Source organism: Larimichthys crocea, chromosome VI (genome assembly GCF_000972845.2).
Source record: "Larimichthys crocea isolate SSNF chromosome VI, L_crocea_2.0, whole genome shotgun sequence".
In the NCBI taxonomy this organism is placed as follows: Eukaryota; Metazoa; Chordata; class Actinopteri; family Sciaenidae; genus Larimichthys; species Larimichthys crocea.
The window spans coordinates 9,055,857-9,076,006 of record NC_040016.1 but is presented as its reverse complement, the minus strand read 5'-3'; the positions used below and the strand labels follow the sequence as shown (position 1 = coordinate 9,076,006).

The 20,150-nt window shown below is 43.7% G+C and overlaps 1 protein-coding gene across 1 annotated transcript; it reads left to right on the top strand.

Annotated features, from left to right (window-relative positions):
- Nucleotides 1-6,985: 6,985 nt before the first annotated feature.
- Nucleotides 6,986-12,405, top strand: ip6k2b (inositol hexakisphosphate kinase 2b). The gene is made up of 5 exons (XM_010745293.3): nucleotides 6,986-7,600; nucleotides 9,725-9,956; nucleotides 10,060-10,226; nucleotides 10,366-10,541; nucleotides 10,629-12,405. Exons 1-5 carry the CDS (start codon nucleotides 7,387-7,389, stop codon nucleotides 11,229-11,231), a joined length of 1,392 nt encoding a protein of 463 aa, XP_010743595.1. The 5' UTR covers nucleotides 6,986-7,386; the 3' UTR covers nucleotides 11,232-12,405.
- Nucleotides 12,406-20,150: the final 7,745 nt, after the last annotated feature.

Here is a 20,150-nt window from a genome sequence, read left to right as displayed (position 1 = left end):
GAAAGAAAGAAAGAAAGAAAGAAAGGAATAGGTCAGTGATGCATGTTGTAAATTATAAACTAACTTTTTGTTTTAACCACTTTCTTGTGACCCGATGAACTTCGGTTTCATGGAAGTCCTTGAATGGTAAATGTCTTCCTGCTCTGTTTGTTTTGGGCTGAATCTTTAGCGTGCACGAGTCTGGGCTCCTGCAGAATATATACTTTGTGTGTGTGCGTGCATGAAAATCCAAATATTATGGTTCTAGATTTTGGCAGTCGTAGGTGCCACGTGACGTCCCCCTGTAACACGTGGAGAACGGGAGGAGGAGTTCTGTTTATATAAATCTGACTCTTTTTTTCTCTCTCTCTCTGCATGTTTTGGTCATATGGAAGTGGTTAATGTACAGTGGACTGCAAGACGTGCAGACACACTCATAGTTAACAACTCACATCATCGTCATTTCGGCTAATTTATTCCACTGCCGAGCCTTGCTTGGTTCCACAGATTGCATTCATGAAACTAGATTTGTGAGCTTTAGTTCAAAGCTGACAGCCGTTGATGTTTACAAGCCTCTGTTGCTGTCCAGGTTTCGAGAAAAGCTGCAGGGAAAATACCAGAGATAAAGTCGCTCATGTTTCATCCTGATTTTAAAAAAAAAAAGAAACTGATGTAAGCCATGAGCTTAGAAAGTTTGTTTTCTTTTTCCCAATAGTCTCCACCCACTGTGGTTTTCAGGCGTGCAGCACTCTCACTGTACACTCTCAGTCAGTGCTGGACAGGATCCAAATTTCAACTCACCGCTAAGTTGCATCCTGTGAAAACAAATTTAGACCCATTACTCTGTTAATAAGCTGAATGAGTGCTTACTTCACTACCGCAAAACAAAATTTAGTTTGGGTTGTGCTGATTTGCTCCGTAGTACGCCTGTTTTTGTAGTTTTGCAGTGTTGACTAAGAAGCACAGCACGGTGACTGCTTGGCTTTAGACATGTGACAACAGTGCTCCATACTGAATGTTCATTCACCTGTAGTAAGATTAATAAGAGCACACTCTGTGAATGAAGTGTTTAAATTTAGCCTCGTTTTTTTTTTTTGCATTGGTCACTTTGAGCTTACATCTCGTTTCGAATCGTCCTGCTATTTGTGCGTGCATGCATATCCGTTACTCTCAGGAAACTATATGAGTGCAGTCTGCTACTAAATAGTGAAGGTGCTGACAGCGAGGTGGACCGTGGGGTTCAGTGAGGAGTCACAGAACGAGGATTACTGTTGCGTAAGGGAACTTTGAATAAAACAAAATATGTGAAGTAACACGGACATGGACATACGTTCTATCTTCTACTGTTACATATCCATCAAAAGAACTATCAACATGTGACGAAGCAGTCAGTGATGTGAAGTTCAAGTGAAAGATGGACACTGTAATCAGTGAGCTGCTGGGCGGATTAGCAGGATAAACAGCAGTGGACAGGATGTCTCAAATGTGTGAACGCTGGCTATAGATATGCTCAGTAATTCTTTGCCCCGTGCTGATCCACTTGTCCAATGGCACCTACTACTATCCTATGACTTTGAAGGGTAGACGTGACAACAGGCTAGACAGGATGTGGGGCAGGAGGCGGGGGCTGTTGGAGCCTGCCCTGAGGCCGAGCACGTGGAACAGACTTGGTGTGGCAGCTTGGAAAGAAACCAAAGGCTACATGCAGACAGAACCTGGCCACCCAGATCGTCGTGGACAATGGATGCAGAATCTGAAATCAAAGCACAGGGAGCTGGTATCAATGCACAGCATCCCGCACTTTTTGAAGGTCATGAATCAAGGGTAAGGTTAGGGAGGGGGTGGTTAATTTGGCAGGGTGTAGGTGTGTGAGAAATTGTGTCAGCAGAGTTTTAACAGGCCACCTGACAGGAGCCACAGGCGCTAAATATAACCTGAGGCAGACGTCCAATATGTGTCCTGTCCGTGTTTACATGGAGAAATAAATAAAGGACAGAGAAGACCGGCTTATCCATCGTCACACATTTTGTTTAATATTATATAGTTACATTTCTATCTTATATCTCTTTCCACCCTGTACACATGCATGCTTTCCTCTCAAGACTGTTCCCATGGTGATGTGCTAGTGAAGAACTGGGCCATAACAGTGAGATTTGAACGTGTTTCTTTATTTTCTGCACAAGCACGTGAGTGACGCACAATAGACAGGAACATGACCTTGTGACACCCGCGGTGTTTTGTTTGTCCACACAGTCACCTTTAAATATTTCTCCTTAAATATTCTTCATGCCTCACGGTGCAGTGTGACATGTTTGTTTACAAACATATACCCTGAGGTTACCCCACCTTGAACAACGCCCACCCCCCGTGCAGACTTAAGAAGAAATAGTCAGCTGCTTCCTTTCAAAGTGGGTCATGCTGTCAGGCTGATAGCATGGTATTATCGCCAACATCCGATGGAGGCTGCGGCGATTTTAAACACTGCAATCATGACTGCATGCTTTTATCTCTTTCCTGCCACTGTTCAGTAGTTCAGAGTATGCAGTATGTATAGCTTGTGTTGGCACAATGTCATAAGGATATATGTGCCCTGAGTCTTGACTCAGATGCATGATTCAGTAGATTTCACGGCTCATTTCTGCAGTCTCAGCGTTTGCAAGTGAAGGTGAGTTTGCTTACGTTAGGTGACATAAATTCAACCCTAATTCTCACACCGCCTGTAACCTGGAGGAAGTTGGTTTACAAGGATCATCCAGGCCAATAGCTTTTTCCCCTCCAGCCACAGACCACTGCATTACCTGCTTGTGCACACACACGTGTTACAATTTAATGGGCTTGAGGAATGTAGGAATGTTAGACCTGTGTGCTTGCCTCAGGGATCTCAAAGGCCATGGTTTGGGAAGGTAAAATTATCACCAGGTTGACACGTCTATGAAATTTAAGTTCCCATTAGTTAAGTTAGCATAACTGGCATTTTGGATTGTTGCATATTCCAGTGCCTCGAAGACCTATTTGTCTATTTTTTCGCCCTTTTCTCTTCACATGCGCTTTTGATAACCGTTCCCTGTGTAAACATTACGTACTGTAAAAGGCCAGAATTTATTGCCAAGCCTCATGTTATGGTATTTGCGAGGAAATGTGCAACATCAGTAGAGGGGAAGTCTTATCCCCGTAGTGGATTATTCACTTACGGTATATTGCCCTGACTCATGTTTTATGATAGCATTTACTATTCAGCCAAACATTTGCATTGCTATCCAGGAATCATTTGTGTTTTGCCACTGGCTGATGTGAAATGACGTACTTGCTGATAAGCAAATTATTTGTGGAATTCAGTGTGATTTTTAAAATCAAATAAAAAAGTCTCAAATCTATAAGATTAACAACTTTACGGTGGCTGTGTTTTTATGATTTTGGCAGATGTACACCAGTTGACATGCATAACACGAACAGGTGGTTTGATCGTGTTCTCATCAAGCAGTCATTGTCTTGTGATCAGATGAGCCTTTTTTTTTTCCATTGTAAACAAAGGCACGAGGAGAAGCAATGATGTGAGCAGCGTGGGTGATCGCTGAGAATGCAGAAGTAAACAATGCTGTCCTTGACTTAGCTATGGGTGACAGAGTGCCAACACACAGTCATAACTATCAACACACTCATACGTGCAATAGTGGCACGTAGCCTAAAAACATAGGGCCCTGTCTCGTCTCTGCAGCAAGCCTCCATGTTTCACTCCCTCACGTGTCTGGGAATGAGGGGGAGGGGCTTATGGACACACTGGAAAATGGGATGTCAAGTTGGAACACTGTTGTGATTTCCCCTGCACGGGAATTTCAGGCATTCCTTGCTTCGCAGCACACATTTCACCCCCAATTTCAGCTGGGCTGTGACTGCATAGTCACTCATTAACTCAGTGAAAAAGTAGTCCACTAGAGGTCTATGATTAGCCCGGGCCTACAATACATGGCAGTACATGGCATGGTAAACAGTAGCTGCCTTTGGGACCAAACAGTTAATCTTTATAATATAAGTCTTCTCTCATACAACACGTCCAATAAACCATAAATGTCACCTTTGTGTCAGTGTAGGGCTCACTGTGGCAAAATTGCTCCGCTACAACTGTGGTTCCAACCAACAAGGTCGTAGGTACCATTTCTGTAAAAGAAAAATCATTTCTGTATTTTATTTCTTTACTACTGAAGTGTTTGTACAAGACTGGATTTCTATAGACTTCTACAGCATCTCTGGGTGGGTGGAGTTTACAATGCCTGCTGTGTTTGTAGAAGGCCAGTGTGCATGGAGGAGTTTGTTGGACGTTGCGTCACTGCTCTGTTTCATAGCTGGCTTGAGGGCCCTGTGGCACAGCCTGGACCTATTGTCCTGGGTCACGGACCCATGACAGGATAGGGGAATCCGTGCTAAGCTGACCTAACACTGGTGCATCAGCAAGGCCAGGGTGACTAGGCTGAAACTCCCACACACATTTTCTTGGTTCATGAATTTTGGTGAGAATTGCAGAGTAACAGTTTATCCAAAAAAAACATGGTTGAGTTGTTTAATGTTCTCAGTTTCAATGTCAGTCACACTGTGTTTAGTGTAAATACACCTCTTCTGTGGTGGTTTCCTTTTCTCTACTGACTCCCAACAGTATTATAGACATGCATGTAATTTTCTGGGACTAAGGGTCCTTGAAGTTACAAAGTTTACAGTACACAGAAACACACACATTCATCCCTAACCACAGTGTTAAGGCCAACTCCACACCTTTGCAATCACACAAGTGAATCCTTCACACGGTAACATGACGCGGCCACGGTTTTCTTTCCCGAAAGATAGACTGGCATGATTAAGTCAGTATTGTTCTGTTGATCCTGGGATCAGGACGTCTGGGAAGCCCAGAGTCTACCTCACACAGAACGCTCACACACTCTATCTCTTCTTTTGTCCAACAATTCACACCAGACCACCAGGGAGCCCCTACCTGTGAGACCAGTGGAAAGAGAAGAGTGGGTGCCCTGTTCATAAGCTGATCATTTAATCCCCTCCTTGCCTGGCTCTGGGATCTTTTCTTCCCATTTGTAATCCCAGTGCAGAACTGGAACATCAGAGATTAGTGTGTGATTAGGCCGTAGCCATCCAGTGACCTGAACTCGACTACAGTACCTCAACTTTGTCTGGCCTGGCACACCAGTCCGACTCATTAGGTCAACTGCCACTCACCAAGAAATACCCAGTTTGGTCTGTGAAGCCTGTTTAGTGAGAAATAATCTTTTACTTTACAATGAGCCCACCAGAATGCGGAGCTTTCAGTTACCTTGCCCACTAACTGCATTTTTGACTTGCAGTTCAGTGAAAAAAATGTTGCGGTATGCAGAGTTTGCATGTAGTCTGTACTAACAGATACCCACAAAAATTCATATCAACAACTAGGAATTCAGTAATTTGCCTGGAATGCATGTTATGTGTTATTTAGTGTTAAGCACAGCGTAATTATATGAGTACATTTGATCATGTTCAGATCTTAATCCTTTCACTGGCCAGTAAAAATGTTTAACCCGGCTGAACTATTGCAACATTGAGTTGTTCAGTCAAATATGTTCAAGTGCACATTTTTCTGAGTGGCCAGCAGCAATGCTGCAACACAAAATTCCCTGCGGGCCAAAACACACAAACAAACCACTATTGTGGAAGAAACATCTGTTAGACGATTGTTGCTGGGACACCTCAAGCGGGTAAAACACTGTGAATTGTTAATAAAAAAAGTTTGTAAAATCTATTTTTATGTGTGTGATGTTATCTCCAATGTAAAGTCTCAGGGTGGGGTGGACGAAAGAGACAGTAATGCACGTGTGTAATGGACAGGAAATGCGTTTGGCAGAAGTCTTCGGGTGTGCTTTCACTCTTCCTGTAGATCCCCCTCCAGTGGTAACACAGTACTGTAGGACTTCCTGTGCCTTTATGCTATTTACTCAAAGCAACACCTTGTTCTTTTTTAAAATGCCGACCCTATTATTGGTCTGGACACAGAGTCATGTCCATTTACTGGAATGATGGAAGTGTCCCATTTGTAAAGACAGTACATCCGAATCAGAGTCAGAAATACTTTATTAATCCCTGCAGGGAAATTGTTTTAGTTACAGCAGCTCCCAAACGATAAGTTAGATAGCAGGAAAACAAAACTTTAACATTACATTATTACATTGCATTACATTGCATTTAGCAGACGCTTTTATCCAAAGCGACTTTCAGAGGAGGACATAAGCTGAGAAAGGTGTAAAGGAGCACAGAGTAGTTGTTAGTTTTGTTAGTTTTGTTAGGCAGGGAAGCATTCTCGAAACAGAAAGGTTTTTACAAGTTTTTTAAAGGTAGAAAGGGATGTTGCTGTTCTTGTAGCCGTTGGTAGGTCATTCCACCATTTGGGGACGCTATACCCCTATACTATATCCTATTTTAACACTATATACACATGTATAAATAACAGTAAAATAAAAACCAAGTAACAGTGAACTTCACTAAGTAAATAACCCCCCTTTTTTTAAAAGGATGTATTTGTTTTGGCATCATACCCACGCCTACTAAATGAGATGAAAAGTCGAAATTGTAAAAATGAAATGTGCAATTTCGTTTCCCTGCTTCTTCTTGTTTTCATTTTCATTTCTCGGCCACAGTTTCATGGACGTTTCATGGATATTTTTGATCTTTGCAAGCTGTGAAACAAGCCTGTCTCCAGAATAATAATAATAATAAATAGAAGAGGAAAGATCTGCAAAGTAGGGGCTTACATTGTGTTTTTTTAAAAAAACATGCTGTCAGTGTTTTGTTTTTGTGTGTCTAGTATTTTTCCTGCTCTCCCCTCCCCCCTGTTTTCTCTCCTTCCTCTTTGTTTGTCAGATCTGCTTCATCCTCTCCTAGGTGCCCTGACTCCTCCCGGCGACAGCTGCGGCTCTCTGATTGGCTGACGCCCTCGGATAGGGGGCGGTGCTTATTGGCTGTTTTTCAGCTGGAGGAGCAGCTCCGTCGTCAGTTTCGATAACAGCCGAGAAGAAGAGGAGGAGGAGCAGGAGGAGGACGACAGGACAACGTTTTAAATCAGCTTTAAAGCGACACAAGTGGCGTTTTAAGACACGTACACACACACGGGAGGTTGTCGGGAATTTTATAATCCATCTTCGGAGAGAAAAGGAGAGGGAATACGGGGATTTTGTCGCTGCCTCTGTCCTTCCTGTCCGAGCCCTTTGTGTTTTTTTGTTTTTTTGGTGCGCTCGAGCAAAGGCGACTTAGTAGCGCCCCCGCGCGAGCCAAACAGAGAAGAGCACGAGGATAGGGAGCCAAACGAGCGGACGAGCCTCTTGCCTCCCGAGCGACGTGGTGGGTCCCCCCAGCTCAGTTGTCCGATGCGGAGTGAGGATGAGTCCCGCTCTGGAAGCCCTCATGCAGGCGGACGGGACTCCATATCCCGGGAAAGGGGTGATGCTTGAACCCTTCGTGCACCAGGTGGGAGGACACTCCTGCGTGCTGCGATTTGGGGAACAGACAATATGCAAGCCGCTCATCCCCAGGGAGCACCAGTTTTACAAGAGCCTCCCCCCAGAGATGAGGAAGTTCACCCCGCAGTATAAAGGTAAGACACACACTTCCTCCTCTGCATCCTGGATCTCAGGTGTCAGGATGTCTGCGCATGTGCGATGATGTTTTGGTACCTGGCTTTCATCCATTCATTCATGCATGCATGCAATGCTGCAGAAATGTTCATCTCATGAGATGTTGCTTTGGGTGCAGCGTGGTTTGTATTTGATTGGTGCAAAAAGCTCAAATAACATGTGCATATGTCTATAGATAATGTGCATAAGTGACTACTGGTGCATTTGGCAGCCACCACAGGGTTCACATGGAGAGTGAGGGGTTTCAAGTGGCATCCAACCAGCTTGATGGCCTGGCTACCTGTCAGGACTTTTAAAGTGTCGTGTCTACCTTTTTTTGAAGGCAGCTACGGTTTCAGGGTTGAGATAGACTTCCCTCCACAGGGGATCAAAAATAAATGAGCCACATCACCAAGGGGGAGTAAAAATCAGCCTAGTCCAGGAGGTTTTCCAGGTCTGGTTTCACGGCTGCATCACAGAAACAAGTGACACAAATACACGTTTTCCTTCTTTGCGCGCAAGCTTTTAATTGGCATATCGTTTTTCCAGTGTCACAGTCTCTCCGACGCAGATAATCCCAGTACATACTGGTCTTACAGGCGTCTTTTGGCATCCATATGACGGAGGTAAGACGCACGGATGGTATCTGACTTCTCAGTAATGCCGTGTGGGACTATAAAAAGACCCATATGAGTGGGATTTGGAGATAAGATATTAGAGAACGTCTGAGGGGGGCCTCTGAAGGCTCGGTCTGTCTCTTGCATTGAACACAATAATAAGAGGAAGAGGTGCTGCTGTGCTTTTACTATAGAGTCATTTCTTGGGACTTTGCTTAAAGACAAACAGGCACAGGGACACATTGCACTGGCCTGTAGTCACAGTTCAGGAATTCATGAATATATTATTTATCACAAAGGTGTAGCCGTAGATTAGGATGGTGTAGATCACTTGAATTCCAAGAACTCACCAGAACTGATAAAACAACAGTCATCGATAGTGATCAGCAACCCCTATCAAACACCTGCTAATAAATCAGGGTCAGTTTCTGCTTATCGGGCCTGTACAAATATTAATTTATGAGTCTTTCTTGTGAATTAAGCCAAGCGTGACTCACAAGTTCCCACACTGGCTGAGGTGCTGCGATGACAGCGCAGTCCATAAGGACAAGGCTCCTGAGGCTCTGCCTTCCTGCAGGATGGTGATGTCAGTTCACATGACATCAGCAAGGCCTCAGGCTGCGGAAGAAGCGTGGACGCTGGGTCCTCAGGCCCGTCATTTAACATGCAAAGACCACACCAAAGGCATGTTTTTTTAAACCTGTGTTTGGTCGTGTGTGTAAATTAAATGTATTCTCTGTTAAACAGTGGATGTTTTGTAATACGTCGACCGCTGCCACCCTGGATGTCGGATGCGAAACATATCGTGCATGGACCTCGGATGCTGTGTCCGTATCTCTGTGACTTTCTCTCTCTCGATCAGTTTCCTTCCTGTGCGTGGGTTATCTGTATCAGCCGCTGCAGCTGTGGTGTTTATTCTCAGTGCGACACCTCCCCCCACCCCGCACAGAGACGTGAAACACACAAGCCCTTCTAGGGACTTTTGGTAGGGGCCGTAGAGGGGGGGTCCACTGGAGTGCCTCTTTATGAATCATGTCATAGTTGGCATTGTAACTGCAGCTTGTTTCAGCTGTCGTCCTCTGAATGTAGCTGTTCTTTTTTATTTTGTCACGTCACTGCAAACTGCTTCAAACTCTGTATTGTGTATCTCATTGCGTGTGTTTTTTATGAGGATGTTCAGCATTTGCTTAATAAATGTTAAGTTTTGACACATCATGGCCTTGAGTGGTGTTTTATGACCTGTTTCCTCGTTAATGAGTCGTCCCGTTGTTCTGCTCTGACGCATGTTCTCCTTGTTAACGTCGTGCTTTCTCAACTCTTTCTGTCACACCAAAATGTCACCGTGCGTGCTTGTGCAAACGGCTGTTTGATTGAGTCAACATCTTTTGGAAAATGTGTTTTTTTTAATAAATGATTATCACACTAGAAAACGACTGTAAAGTTCATTACTCATAAGCGCCCCCTCTCTCTCTCTTTGCCCTTTCTCAGGTGTGGTGTCAGTCAGTTTCGAAGAGGATGAGGAAGGGAACCTGTGCCTCATCGCCTACCCCCTCCACAGCGAATCAGGGGACCTTGAAAACAAAGATCCCTCATCAGACTGCGAGCCCAAGAGCAAGATGCTGAAGTGGAGCAACAAGAAGCAGTCCCCGCTGCTCCTGGACAACGACAACTACAGCAAAGAGAGAGCCCGACACAGCCGCAAAGAAGACAAGATCATGAGGTGAGGGGGCGCTCGCCATGGCAACGTGATGCTTTCGTAAAGAACACGTTCTGTAACACCGAGGCTGACACCTTCTCCCTTGTTGTTGTCACCTTTTTTTCAGTTATAATCGCGATGAGATGCAGCAGCAGCAGCAGGCGGAGGTTCTCTACTTCAGCCTGGAGAAGGGTAACGTGGTGCCGCAGATCAAACACAACCCGTGGAGTCTGAAATGTCACCAGCAGCACCTACAGAGGATGAAGGAAAACGCGAAGCACCGCAACCAATACAGTATCCTTTCATGAATGAAACAGCAGTCACAGTGTGTGGTGAAGAGGGACGGGCCTTAAATGTTAATATGAGCACGTATACACCATGTGTTAGTTTCTAGGTCTTTTGTTGCCGTGTGATCCTTGACCCCCTTTCAAAGAATTTATCCTTCTGGAGAACCTAACATGGCGCTACACAGTACCATGTGTCCTAGACTTGAAGATGGGAACTCGCCAACACGGAGACGATGCATCAGAGGAGAAGAAAGCCAATCAGATTCGCAAGTGTCAGCAGAGCACATCGGCCTCCATTGGAGTGCGACTTTGTGGCATGCAGGTACGTAGTCACGCAAACGCCGCTCCTGCGTTGATGCTCTCTTGTGTCGGTTACATGTGGAACTTAATGTTTCTGTGTGACCCGCAGGTGTACCAGTCAGACTCAGGCCAGCTGATGTTCATGAACAAGTATCACGGCCGTAAGCTGAACCTCGCAGGCTTCAAGGAGGCCCTCTACCAGTTCTTCCACAACGGGCGCCGCCTGCGTCGGGAGTTGCTATCACCGGTGCTGCGCAGACTCCGGGAAATGCAAGCTGCCCTGGAGGCCTGCGAGTCCTACCGCTTCTACTCCAGCTCCCTGCTTATTATCTATGACGGAGACCCACCTAGGACTCCCAGTAGGCCCAGGCATCGCGGTGGAGAAGAGGGCGATGAGGACGAGCCATCCGACGAAGAAGAAGAAGAGGAGGAGGAGGAAGGAGCCTTCGGTTTCCCTCGCTCCTCCTCGGCAGGCGGCAGCGCCAGCGTGGCCGGAGGGAGCAGCAACGGTGGCAGCAGCCGCTCCTCCCACAGCACAGGAGAGGCCAGCAGCCCTGCGGTGGACGTGCGCATGATTGACTTTGCTCACACCACCTGTCGGCACTATGGAGAAGACAGTGTGGTGCACGAAGGCCAGGACAGTGGTTTCATCTTCGGCCTGCAGAACCTGATCACCATCATCTCCCAGCTGGAGGATCACAGTACTGATTGAGGCTGCTCTGGTGCCAACATGGTTTAAATTTTAAGCATGGGAAAGAGCTCACTGAGCTGAAACCCTGCTACTCCAAGGTGCATCGTCCTTATGCCTACACGGGGGTCTGACCCTCCTCTGCTTGGAGGGAACCTCAGACACCTCGGGGTCGGGGGGAGAGTCTGTGTGGTCGTTCCTGCGCTCTCCCTTACCTGCCAGAGGACAGGGCGGTCTGTGCCCTTACTTGCACTTTTTCTCTTTCTGAGACTGCTCCTTTTTTCTTTGTTATACGTGGTAGGAGAGATGTTGTACGAGACGACCGTCTCTCAACAGACACAGGGATTCCTGTAGCATCCTTAGGACCCTCCTTCCCCCCATCTCCTCCTCTGGTACAGACGAGTTTCTTTATTAAGTTCTCTCTGAGAGAGAAAGAGCGTGGCTGGCGGAGATAACTGAAGCTCAAGCGTAGTTGTAGGAGCCTGACATGGTGCTTTACCTGTGATAAGACTTTTTTTTTTATTAATGGGATGAAGTTTGGACTGCCGGACCCCAACAGCACAGCATATTATTAGTGGGGATGTTGACTGTACAAGCTGACCTTGGCTGGCTAGGTCAACAGCTTTGTAGCAATCGACAACTTAAGCTCCTGAGAAGGACATTTTGTGTTTCTATCGGTGTCTCTTAAGACCCTTGTAACAAACATGTGTTTGCTCTACGGGCACTTGGATTTACACTTTTCGGTGCAAGAACAAGATTATTTAGGTGTAGAAGAAGGGATTTGCCTTTTTTTTCAACAGTTGTTCTCCCCTATAACCTTTTTGCCTATAAAACAAAAGACTTTTTGCTAAAGGGGATGATGATATCCTTGTTTTGTCACTGTCTTTGTTTTTGTCTGATTTTTCTCCTCCTTCATTCCTGAACTTTGACTAAACAAAGAGAATATATTGATTTAAAAAAAAAAACACTAGCTACAAAGACTATATAGAGACTATTTATTTGAAAGGGTCGTTTGAAAAGTCTAAAAAAAAGAAAAGAAAATGGAAACAGCTACATTCCATGTTACCACTTTAAATGTTCTGTTCTGATACCGACTTTATTTTATTATTGCAAGAGCTGATAACTCTCTTGTATACCTGTGTGTTAACAGTGTCTTGGAAAATAAAGGCATTCATTTGTGGTAAAAAAACAACAACAACTGCCGTCTATCTTGTGTTCATGTAGAGTTTATGAATAATATGCATTGAAAGTGACAAAGTGTGAAAAGGGAAATGAAATGCGAGCAGCATGCTGACACCAGATCTGCTGCGACAAAAGGAGGCAATACTAATGGAAAACATGAGTCACCCATTGTGTTGAATACACTAGAAAATACTGAGGTTTTACCACGACAAATACAAATGCAGGGCCTTGTCAATCTGCAATGGCACCAATACAATAAACTGGCTCTTTAAATTGTTAACTCAACCAGACCAGGAGAAACTCTTGAGACTAGTGAGCTAATTTCTTTGAGTTAATGTGTTAGGGAGCACCAAATTAGAACAGATTCATTTTTTTTTAGGCCACCTGCGAATCATCTTAAGATCAGTCTGTTGTAATGTGTCAACTGACTGGGTTAAGTTGCTGAGAGCTTTAACAACCAAAAAAGAAGAGACTGACAAAACCACGCTGTTGTCTCGGCTGAGAAATGTGACGTTGACGGATGTCTCGTGACAACTGGCGCAGTCGTGTTTGTGTTTCTCAAACGACTGAAGCGTAAAACCATTTTGGTTCTGCGAGGTTGCTAGTATTACAATTCCTTTTCAAACCTCTCAGCACCTCACAACAGATTTCGATTCACCATTCACAAATTACAAGTGTTTCAGCACATCAATGCAAATGAGTGCAATTTGCCTACATTTGTACAATTACCAAATGAATACATCAAAACTAAATATGTTGCGTCTCTGTTGAATAGTCGTACTCTCCGAAACATTTAGGAATTCTTGATTTGTGTAAGTCGTCATGTGCACAATAGTCCATTCAAATCTGTCAGGAATATGAATATCATCACAGTTATGTGGATATTTTCTGTAAGGAATATGAATATCATCACAGTTATGTGGATATTTTCTGTAAGGTCCTCTAAATTGGTAAAATGGTGAAACTTGAATCAGATGGGAATAATTTTACATCCTGCATTACAAATTCTTTCAAGTTGACACGTGCTAAACATGAGTATTCTTCGATTTTTGCCAAATATATTTACAATATAAAGCCTGAAGGAATACCCGATACAAACTGCCTACCCGAGCCGGAGGAGTAAGGTTCCATGGCTGTGAGAGGAAAACAACTGAGAAAGAGACAGACGAGTACAGAGACATACTGTATATAACTGTCCCAGATGAAATGTGGGCTACAATTGTGGACCATGTAATTACAATGGTAGAGAGTGGTTGCAGAGCGCAGCCTAATGTAAACTGTCCTACGGCGGAAAACAACTCTGTACTAGAAGTATTGACGTTACAGCATTCCATCACATAACTTCCTTTGTGCTGGTGGCAGAAGAGAGCAATATTTACACTTCCACAAGAGCAAGAGATCTGCGAAGGAGCTGTGGTACCGTTATGTACGGCAGTGGTGTGCACAATAATGTAGCTGGAAGGAAGTGAAATCCCTCACACCCTTGTGTTTGCGCATGAGGCTGGTTTCAATCGAAAGCAGAAGATGTAGCTGAAATGTTCTAGGCTGAGCCACAGTGGACATGGTCAGGCCAATGTAGTGGCAACGAGTATGCATACTCCCAAAATTGGCCCAGGAAACATGCCGAAATTCCTGACGTTCTTGGATATCCTCTCTACGGAAATCTTATCCTGATGAGAATCTTATCCTGACAATGAGGTAGGACATGAGTTGCCAAGTTTAGTAATAATGCGGGATAACGTTAGCCCCAACCGTGCAAATGTCATCAGGGAATGGTTATCTGTCCACCAAAAGATGCTGATGGCTTCCTTCCCCCCGACTCCATTCCTGAATCCCATTGAGGAAATCAGCATCTAATAGCACGTCATTCAGTTACCTCGACAACATTTGCGCAGTTAATGAAAAAAATAGGACGTGACTGAGATATGAGGAACATTTCCCACTTTCACAACCGTTGTTTACACAATGCCAAAGTGCCCTCATTTTTAGAGCAGAGCTGAGTTTTTATATGCAACAATAACTCTGTTTTGAATCATTAGTTCAGTGTTTTGGGTTAGTTCTGACTTTTGAGCTGTGAGCTACGGTGTTGCACTTGAACCATATAAGCTGATTTGAAAATGCACCCAGAGCTTTGAGAACAGTTTCAAGAGATGGGAAATAAATAAAAAAAACGTTATAATGTGAGTTTGTATGCAGTAACAAGGAGGTACAGAGTGATCATTATACACCGTTTACTTCTTTTCTGCATATATTTATTTTAGACCAAACTAATCAACAGTAAAGTCTCGTCCAGGAGAACAGTCTTTCCTCATTCTGGGTTTTTTTCAAAGATTGCAAACAGCACTTTGACATGCGTCATCATAGTTACAGAGTTCATTATTAAGCAGTTTAGTTGCCTGGTTGCCATTCAGCTGCGACGTCGGTGACTGATCTGCAGTATGCCACCATTGGGTTCAGATTATACACTAAACAAGTGAAGGAAAAACTTCCATCAGAGGTTTAGTGCTAAGCAGGAAGTATTACAAGGTGTTGGTAAGCAGCCACACGCACCAACAGCTCCAAATCATGTAACCTCAGATGACTGTTTGTTCAACACACCGTGTGTGCCCTGAACTCCATAGTGGAAGTTGCTGCCTGTCAAGACCAGCAGCTTTGTAGTCAGTCTAATCGGCTTACCAGTATTGGAAAACACTCTTGAGTTAAGGATGGTAATTCCATGGAAACATTGGCGGTGTGGAAAGTATGACTAGAATGCTGCGTCACTTTTTCAGCAACCTGGCATACCTGTTTCACACGAAGGGTGCGGTCACAGGTGACAGAAGAGTGCATTTGTTGATGGACAATTGCATGACGTGGAGTAGCTAAAGAAATTACCTTTGCATAGCAGGATTAGTAATAATGGATTTAATTATCAATTTTTTTTCTTTAGAAATCGAGGTGCAATAGCAGGCTTTCTAGTCTTTCAGGTGCAATGACACGAATTTCACCACATTTACATACAGGACACACTAACAAACGACGCCCAGTAAACAAACTTCAAGCCTCCAGGCAATATACTTGACTTTCCTGCCACATCAGCAATTCAATTGACTGGAGACTGACTCAGAGCCTTCAGGTGGCCCACATACTCACACTTTACGTGCAGTATTCAATTACAAGATTATTCATGCGTATAACTGAACAAAAAAAGTGTGTCACGGAACACGTACACATGGGTGGATCTCTGTTTTTATGCTTCGGCAGATCATCAAAACTGTTTATGTTCACACAGGTCTCATAACAAGAAGACGTTCTTATGATATTTGTGAAGATTTCTCTCATTTCTGTCGGCCTGTGTGGGATTTGGTGCAGTTTAGTGCAGTGAATATCATCAAAGCAAAGCAAAGGGTGAGAGACAGTTTAGGAGAGATGACAGCACGAGGCATGAGATGAGAGGGATTATCGTTTCCTCTTTTCAGATCTGAAAATAACACCTCCTGCTCATCTGCTGCCTGCTGCAAAACAAATTCAGGGGGAGTATGTTTTTGCTCCACTATTGCATAGAATAGAAATACGCTGGTTCGTTTGGTTTTATTGTTGATGCCCCCAAAATATGTTTAATTCACCGAAACAAGACTGTGCTCTGTCTGCTTGTCTGCTTTGAAGGTTGGTTTGTGTTGTGTCTGTGTTGCATGTATGTGGGTGTGCTGCTGTGGGACAGACAGTTGCCTTGGTGACTGAACTGACTTTTTTAACAGTGATAAATCACTATGGCAACAGCACCAGTATTTTTAGAACTCCTGCACCACAAAAGACAGGTTTAGCTTGGCCTCATCCCTCATACAAGTATGTTGACATGACCCGGATAAATGACACCAAGCACAGAATTAATTTGTCATGTCGACCTAAATAGCGTCTTTTTGTTTTGACTGGATCAGGACGTTTGCTTACATTTCAAAATCTTGCAAGGAAACATAAGTCACATACTGTAAGCATTGATGTTGTTGGATGAGCGTAATGGTTTTGCAATGTGCTGAAAGAGATAATAAAGTCCGACCCCTGTGGCACGCAGGAAATTGTTATGATGAGTTATGATGCAAGAGCCAGTGTTATAAATCTTACTCTGATGATAACGCATGAATGCACAGGTCTTACGTGGAGGTAAACACACAGCTGTTTGTCCTTACTACAAGGAGGCCTGCAGTGCGCAACACAAGGTGATGTCTGAGCACATGCTATGACAGACGTCACAGTCCCAAGGTTATTTCAATTCTTATCTGATTGTTTGTCATTCTGGCTACCTGAGCGTCTCGGGCCTGATCTCGGCGTGAAAAAGGCGTTCTGTTCGTTCTGCAGACATGATCTCATACAGCAAAAAGAGAAACCACTTCTCTGTGAAACCGAGCAGTGAAATAGGATGTGAGAATCTGCAGAACACCACATGCAACTCTCATCCTCCCAGCAACAACAACACATAAGTATATGTGGGTTTAAAATAACTCAGTCATGAACATGAGCTTGAGTGTGAAAAATGTTATGACCAGGGGTACAGTATATGAGTTAGCAAGTGTTGGACCTAAGTGACCCGAAGATGAAATGTGGTCTGGAATTTCTTCAGATGCTTACAGTGCCATTTTATGAAAGAGGTTATGGCTGATCCCAACATGAATATAAATACAAACAGGGTAGACCTTGTGTCATCTCAGCATCTTGCCAAGCCTTAGGGGAAAGAGGGGAAGCACAACACTATACCTAAAAAAAAACAAGAAGTGGGAATCAGCGCTAAATATTAAAATTTTAGACAAAAAATGGTACACAGTGTACTACAAGTTTGACTCAACAACCATGCTGGAGGCTCTGTGGTCACCTGGTGGCCAGCTGTACTAACCACACTACAGTGGGACAGTGTGACTGCACCCTAAAGGATATTATAGGTTACGCCACTCCAAACAACTGTGCTGTGATGTACCTAAAAGGACCGCACACGGCGTGTCATAGGTTTAAAGGCTGTGATGTCACAGCCTATTATGCAACTTTCCTTGAACTCTGGTTGACAGATTGATCAGATAAAAGTGCACCGCCACTTGGAAGAAATAACTGACAGTTGATCAGAGAGAGAATTTATGGTACAATATAACCTGCACGCACTGTGCTCTGCCCTTACAACGGTTGGCCCATTTTGATATCACGCCATTTGTCCGACAGTTTTACCTCTATTACAGTAGTAACTTGTCTTAATGTGGAGTCTTATCACCTCATTAACCTTCGTCCCTGAAGGCTGAATTTTAGTAACCTTACTAGAAAGATTGCAAGGGGACAGACAGATAGACAGACAGACAGACAGACAGATAGATAGATAGATAGATAGATAGATAGATAGATAGATAGATAGTCTGTCAGTTTTCTTTTCGACAGTAGTCCAGTGAGGGCCTGGATTATATAACCCCTCTGGTGTTTTGTCTTATTTCTCAGCAGCTGCCATCAGGGGTTGTGTCAAGTTTATTTTTATTTATTTTTTTTTACAGCTGGATGTTAAACTAAAGAAACAAAATCATAAAGTGGCTCATCCAAACAGCTTCATTGCTCCTTGGCAGAGATTCGCCAAGCCTCTTGAACTGATCACCATTTGTCCAAAGGATATCTCCTCATTTGGTGCTTTGATGATGGTACTGGCGAGCTGATTTATAGGAGTGTAATGTTGAACAGAAATCAATTAATTTCATTAATTTCCACACATATTGTTGATTATTGATGATTCTATTGATTGTTTGGTCTATAAAATGCCATAAAACAGTGACAAATGGATTGAGATCAAGTTCTCAAGAGTTATCGATCAGTCACCCCTCTGGTCCTGCGGATGGAGGCATATTCATCCTGGAAGACGTCATCAGTATGGAAACATTTAATCATAGTATGAAAGCACAATGATATTATAATGACTCGCAGTGACCGTTCCCTGTAAGGACACAGCACAATAGAGCAGGCCGTGTGAGAACATGCAGGCGTGACTGAGTGAATCCTTCCTCAGTCAGTCAAACCACCCAAAATTATCTGGAGATATTTATCCACATTACAGCGCACGCAAACTCATTCTCCCTGAAGCAACCACAGTGAAGTGTATGAGTATGTGTGCTTAAAATAACCCAGACAGGACAAGACAGGCAGAGACAGCTATGAGTGTACAGTTCGTAGTCTGGAATAATCTGGATTAAGCTGGATGACTACAGTCCAGTTAAGGCCGGTTAACTCCTGCAGGGTTGCGTTGTGGTTTGTCACTCACACCATATTCTCATGTCAGTGGGATTGTTTTGGTTCTCGCTGCATTAATCCCCCCTCGCATACATCTTACTCTTCATTCATGCCGTGACTCGGCCTGCCTTGAGAAAGTGCAGCGCCTGTAGATGGATTGTAATGAGTGAGTCTGTCTTGTATGTGGGTGGAGGAGGTGTATTTCAAAGAAAGCCCTCAGTAGCTGTGTAACACTCTCATTTGTCAGCGGCACAATGAGGTCACAATGATGTCTTTATTACCTTTTAATTACTATAATAAAGATCATAGCAGTGCACATTCACAAAGGTCTACTGTCACGTTGGCTCGTTCATTAGTCTTGAAGGATTCAAGCAGGTGGCCTTGCTTTTCCAGTAAAAGTAAGCCGGTCTTGTTCACTGTGAGTTGTATTGTTTGAAGTGTATTTTAGCAACATCTGATTTATTCTGTTTAGATAAAGTTGTACACCTCTGTTGACTGTATTCATTTAAGGTTAAGATGTAGTCTCATAGTCTTATCATCAATAAACAACCAGTCTTTTAGGACACCTTTCCATTCCTTTTGTTAGAGTCAACACGGTCTTATGTCAGTGCTGTCGGCTGTGTTTATGTCAAGAGCATAGATCAGGTCAGGGGACCTTTAAACAGGTTACATAAGGCAGTTATTGAAGCCGTACTGTACACAGCCGTTAGAGTAGATTAGAGGGACGACAAAAGCAAAAACAGCAAACGCCATCTCACTCTACGCCACCGGGACTTGAAGGTGCTATTATTTACCAAGCCTTATCTCCAATTACGACATCCCAGACGTCACTTTTCTTTATGTAACAACATCTTTTTCTGTAAACTGAGCAGGATTAAAGGTGTACAGACAGTGACCTGTTTTAGTAAAGAGAGCTGCATGGCTCTGGGATGACAACATCTGTCGGTCTATAAAACAGTCCAGGCTGAAACACTGATTGACTTTTGCCATAATCAGGTCAAAATATTTTGGGCTATGACTAAATAGGTCTTACTGTAAATCAACTCTGTGCTTCATTTTTTAGTGTTGACATGCCATCGCGCTAAACTAAGATGGTAAACAATATATCTAAATATGCAAATGAGCATGCTGACATTTGCTTTTAGCTCGAAGCGCCGCTGTGCCTAAATACAGCTTCACTGAGCTGCTGGCATGGCTGTAGGCTATTAGTTTTGTTGTGTTATTAGTTTGGATATACATGACACAATTATAAACCGTTAAGAGTGTAAACTTTACTTTGAGAGATTTTTCCACCATATTTGATGCAGTTATTGGAACAAACCTGTCATGTTTATTTAAAGCTAAGCTGTTCTTCTTTAACCCCCTAAACCATGTGAAAGAAATGTCTGTGGGGAGGAGTTAGGAGTCTATGATATGTAGATGTTTATGTAACCTAACGCATGAGGTCGAGGACACAGTGTTCTTCTGTCTGCTGGATCACCATAGTGGATTACGGCGACAATCAAATCCACCAGTTAAAACCACCAACCTTAA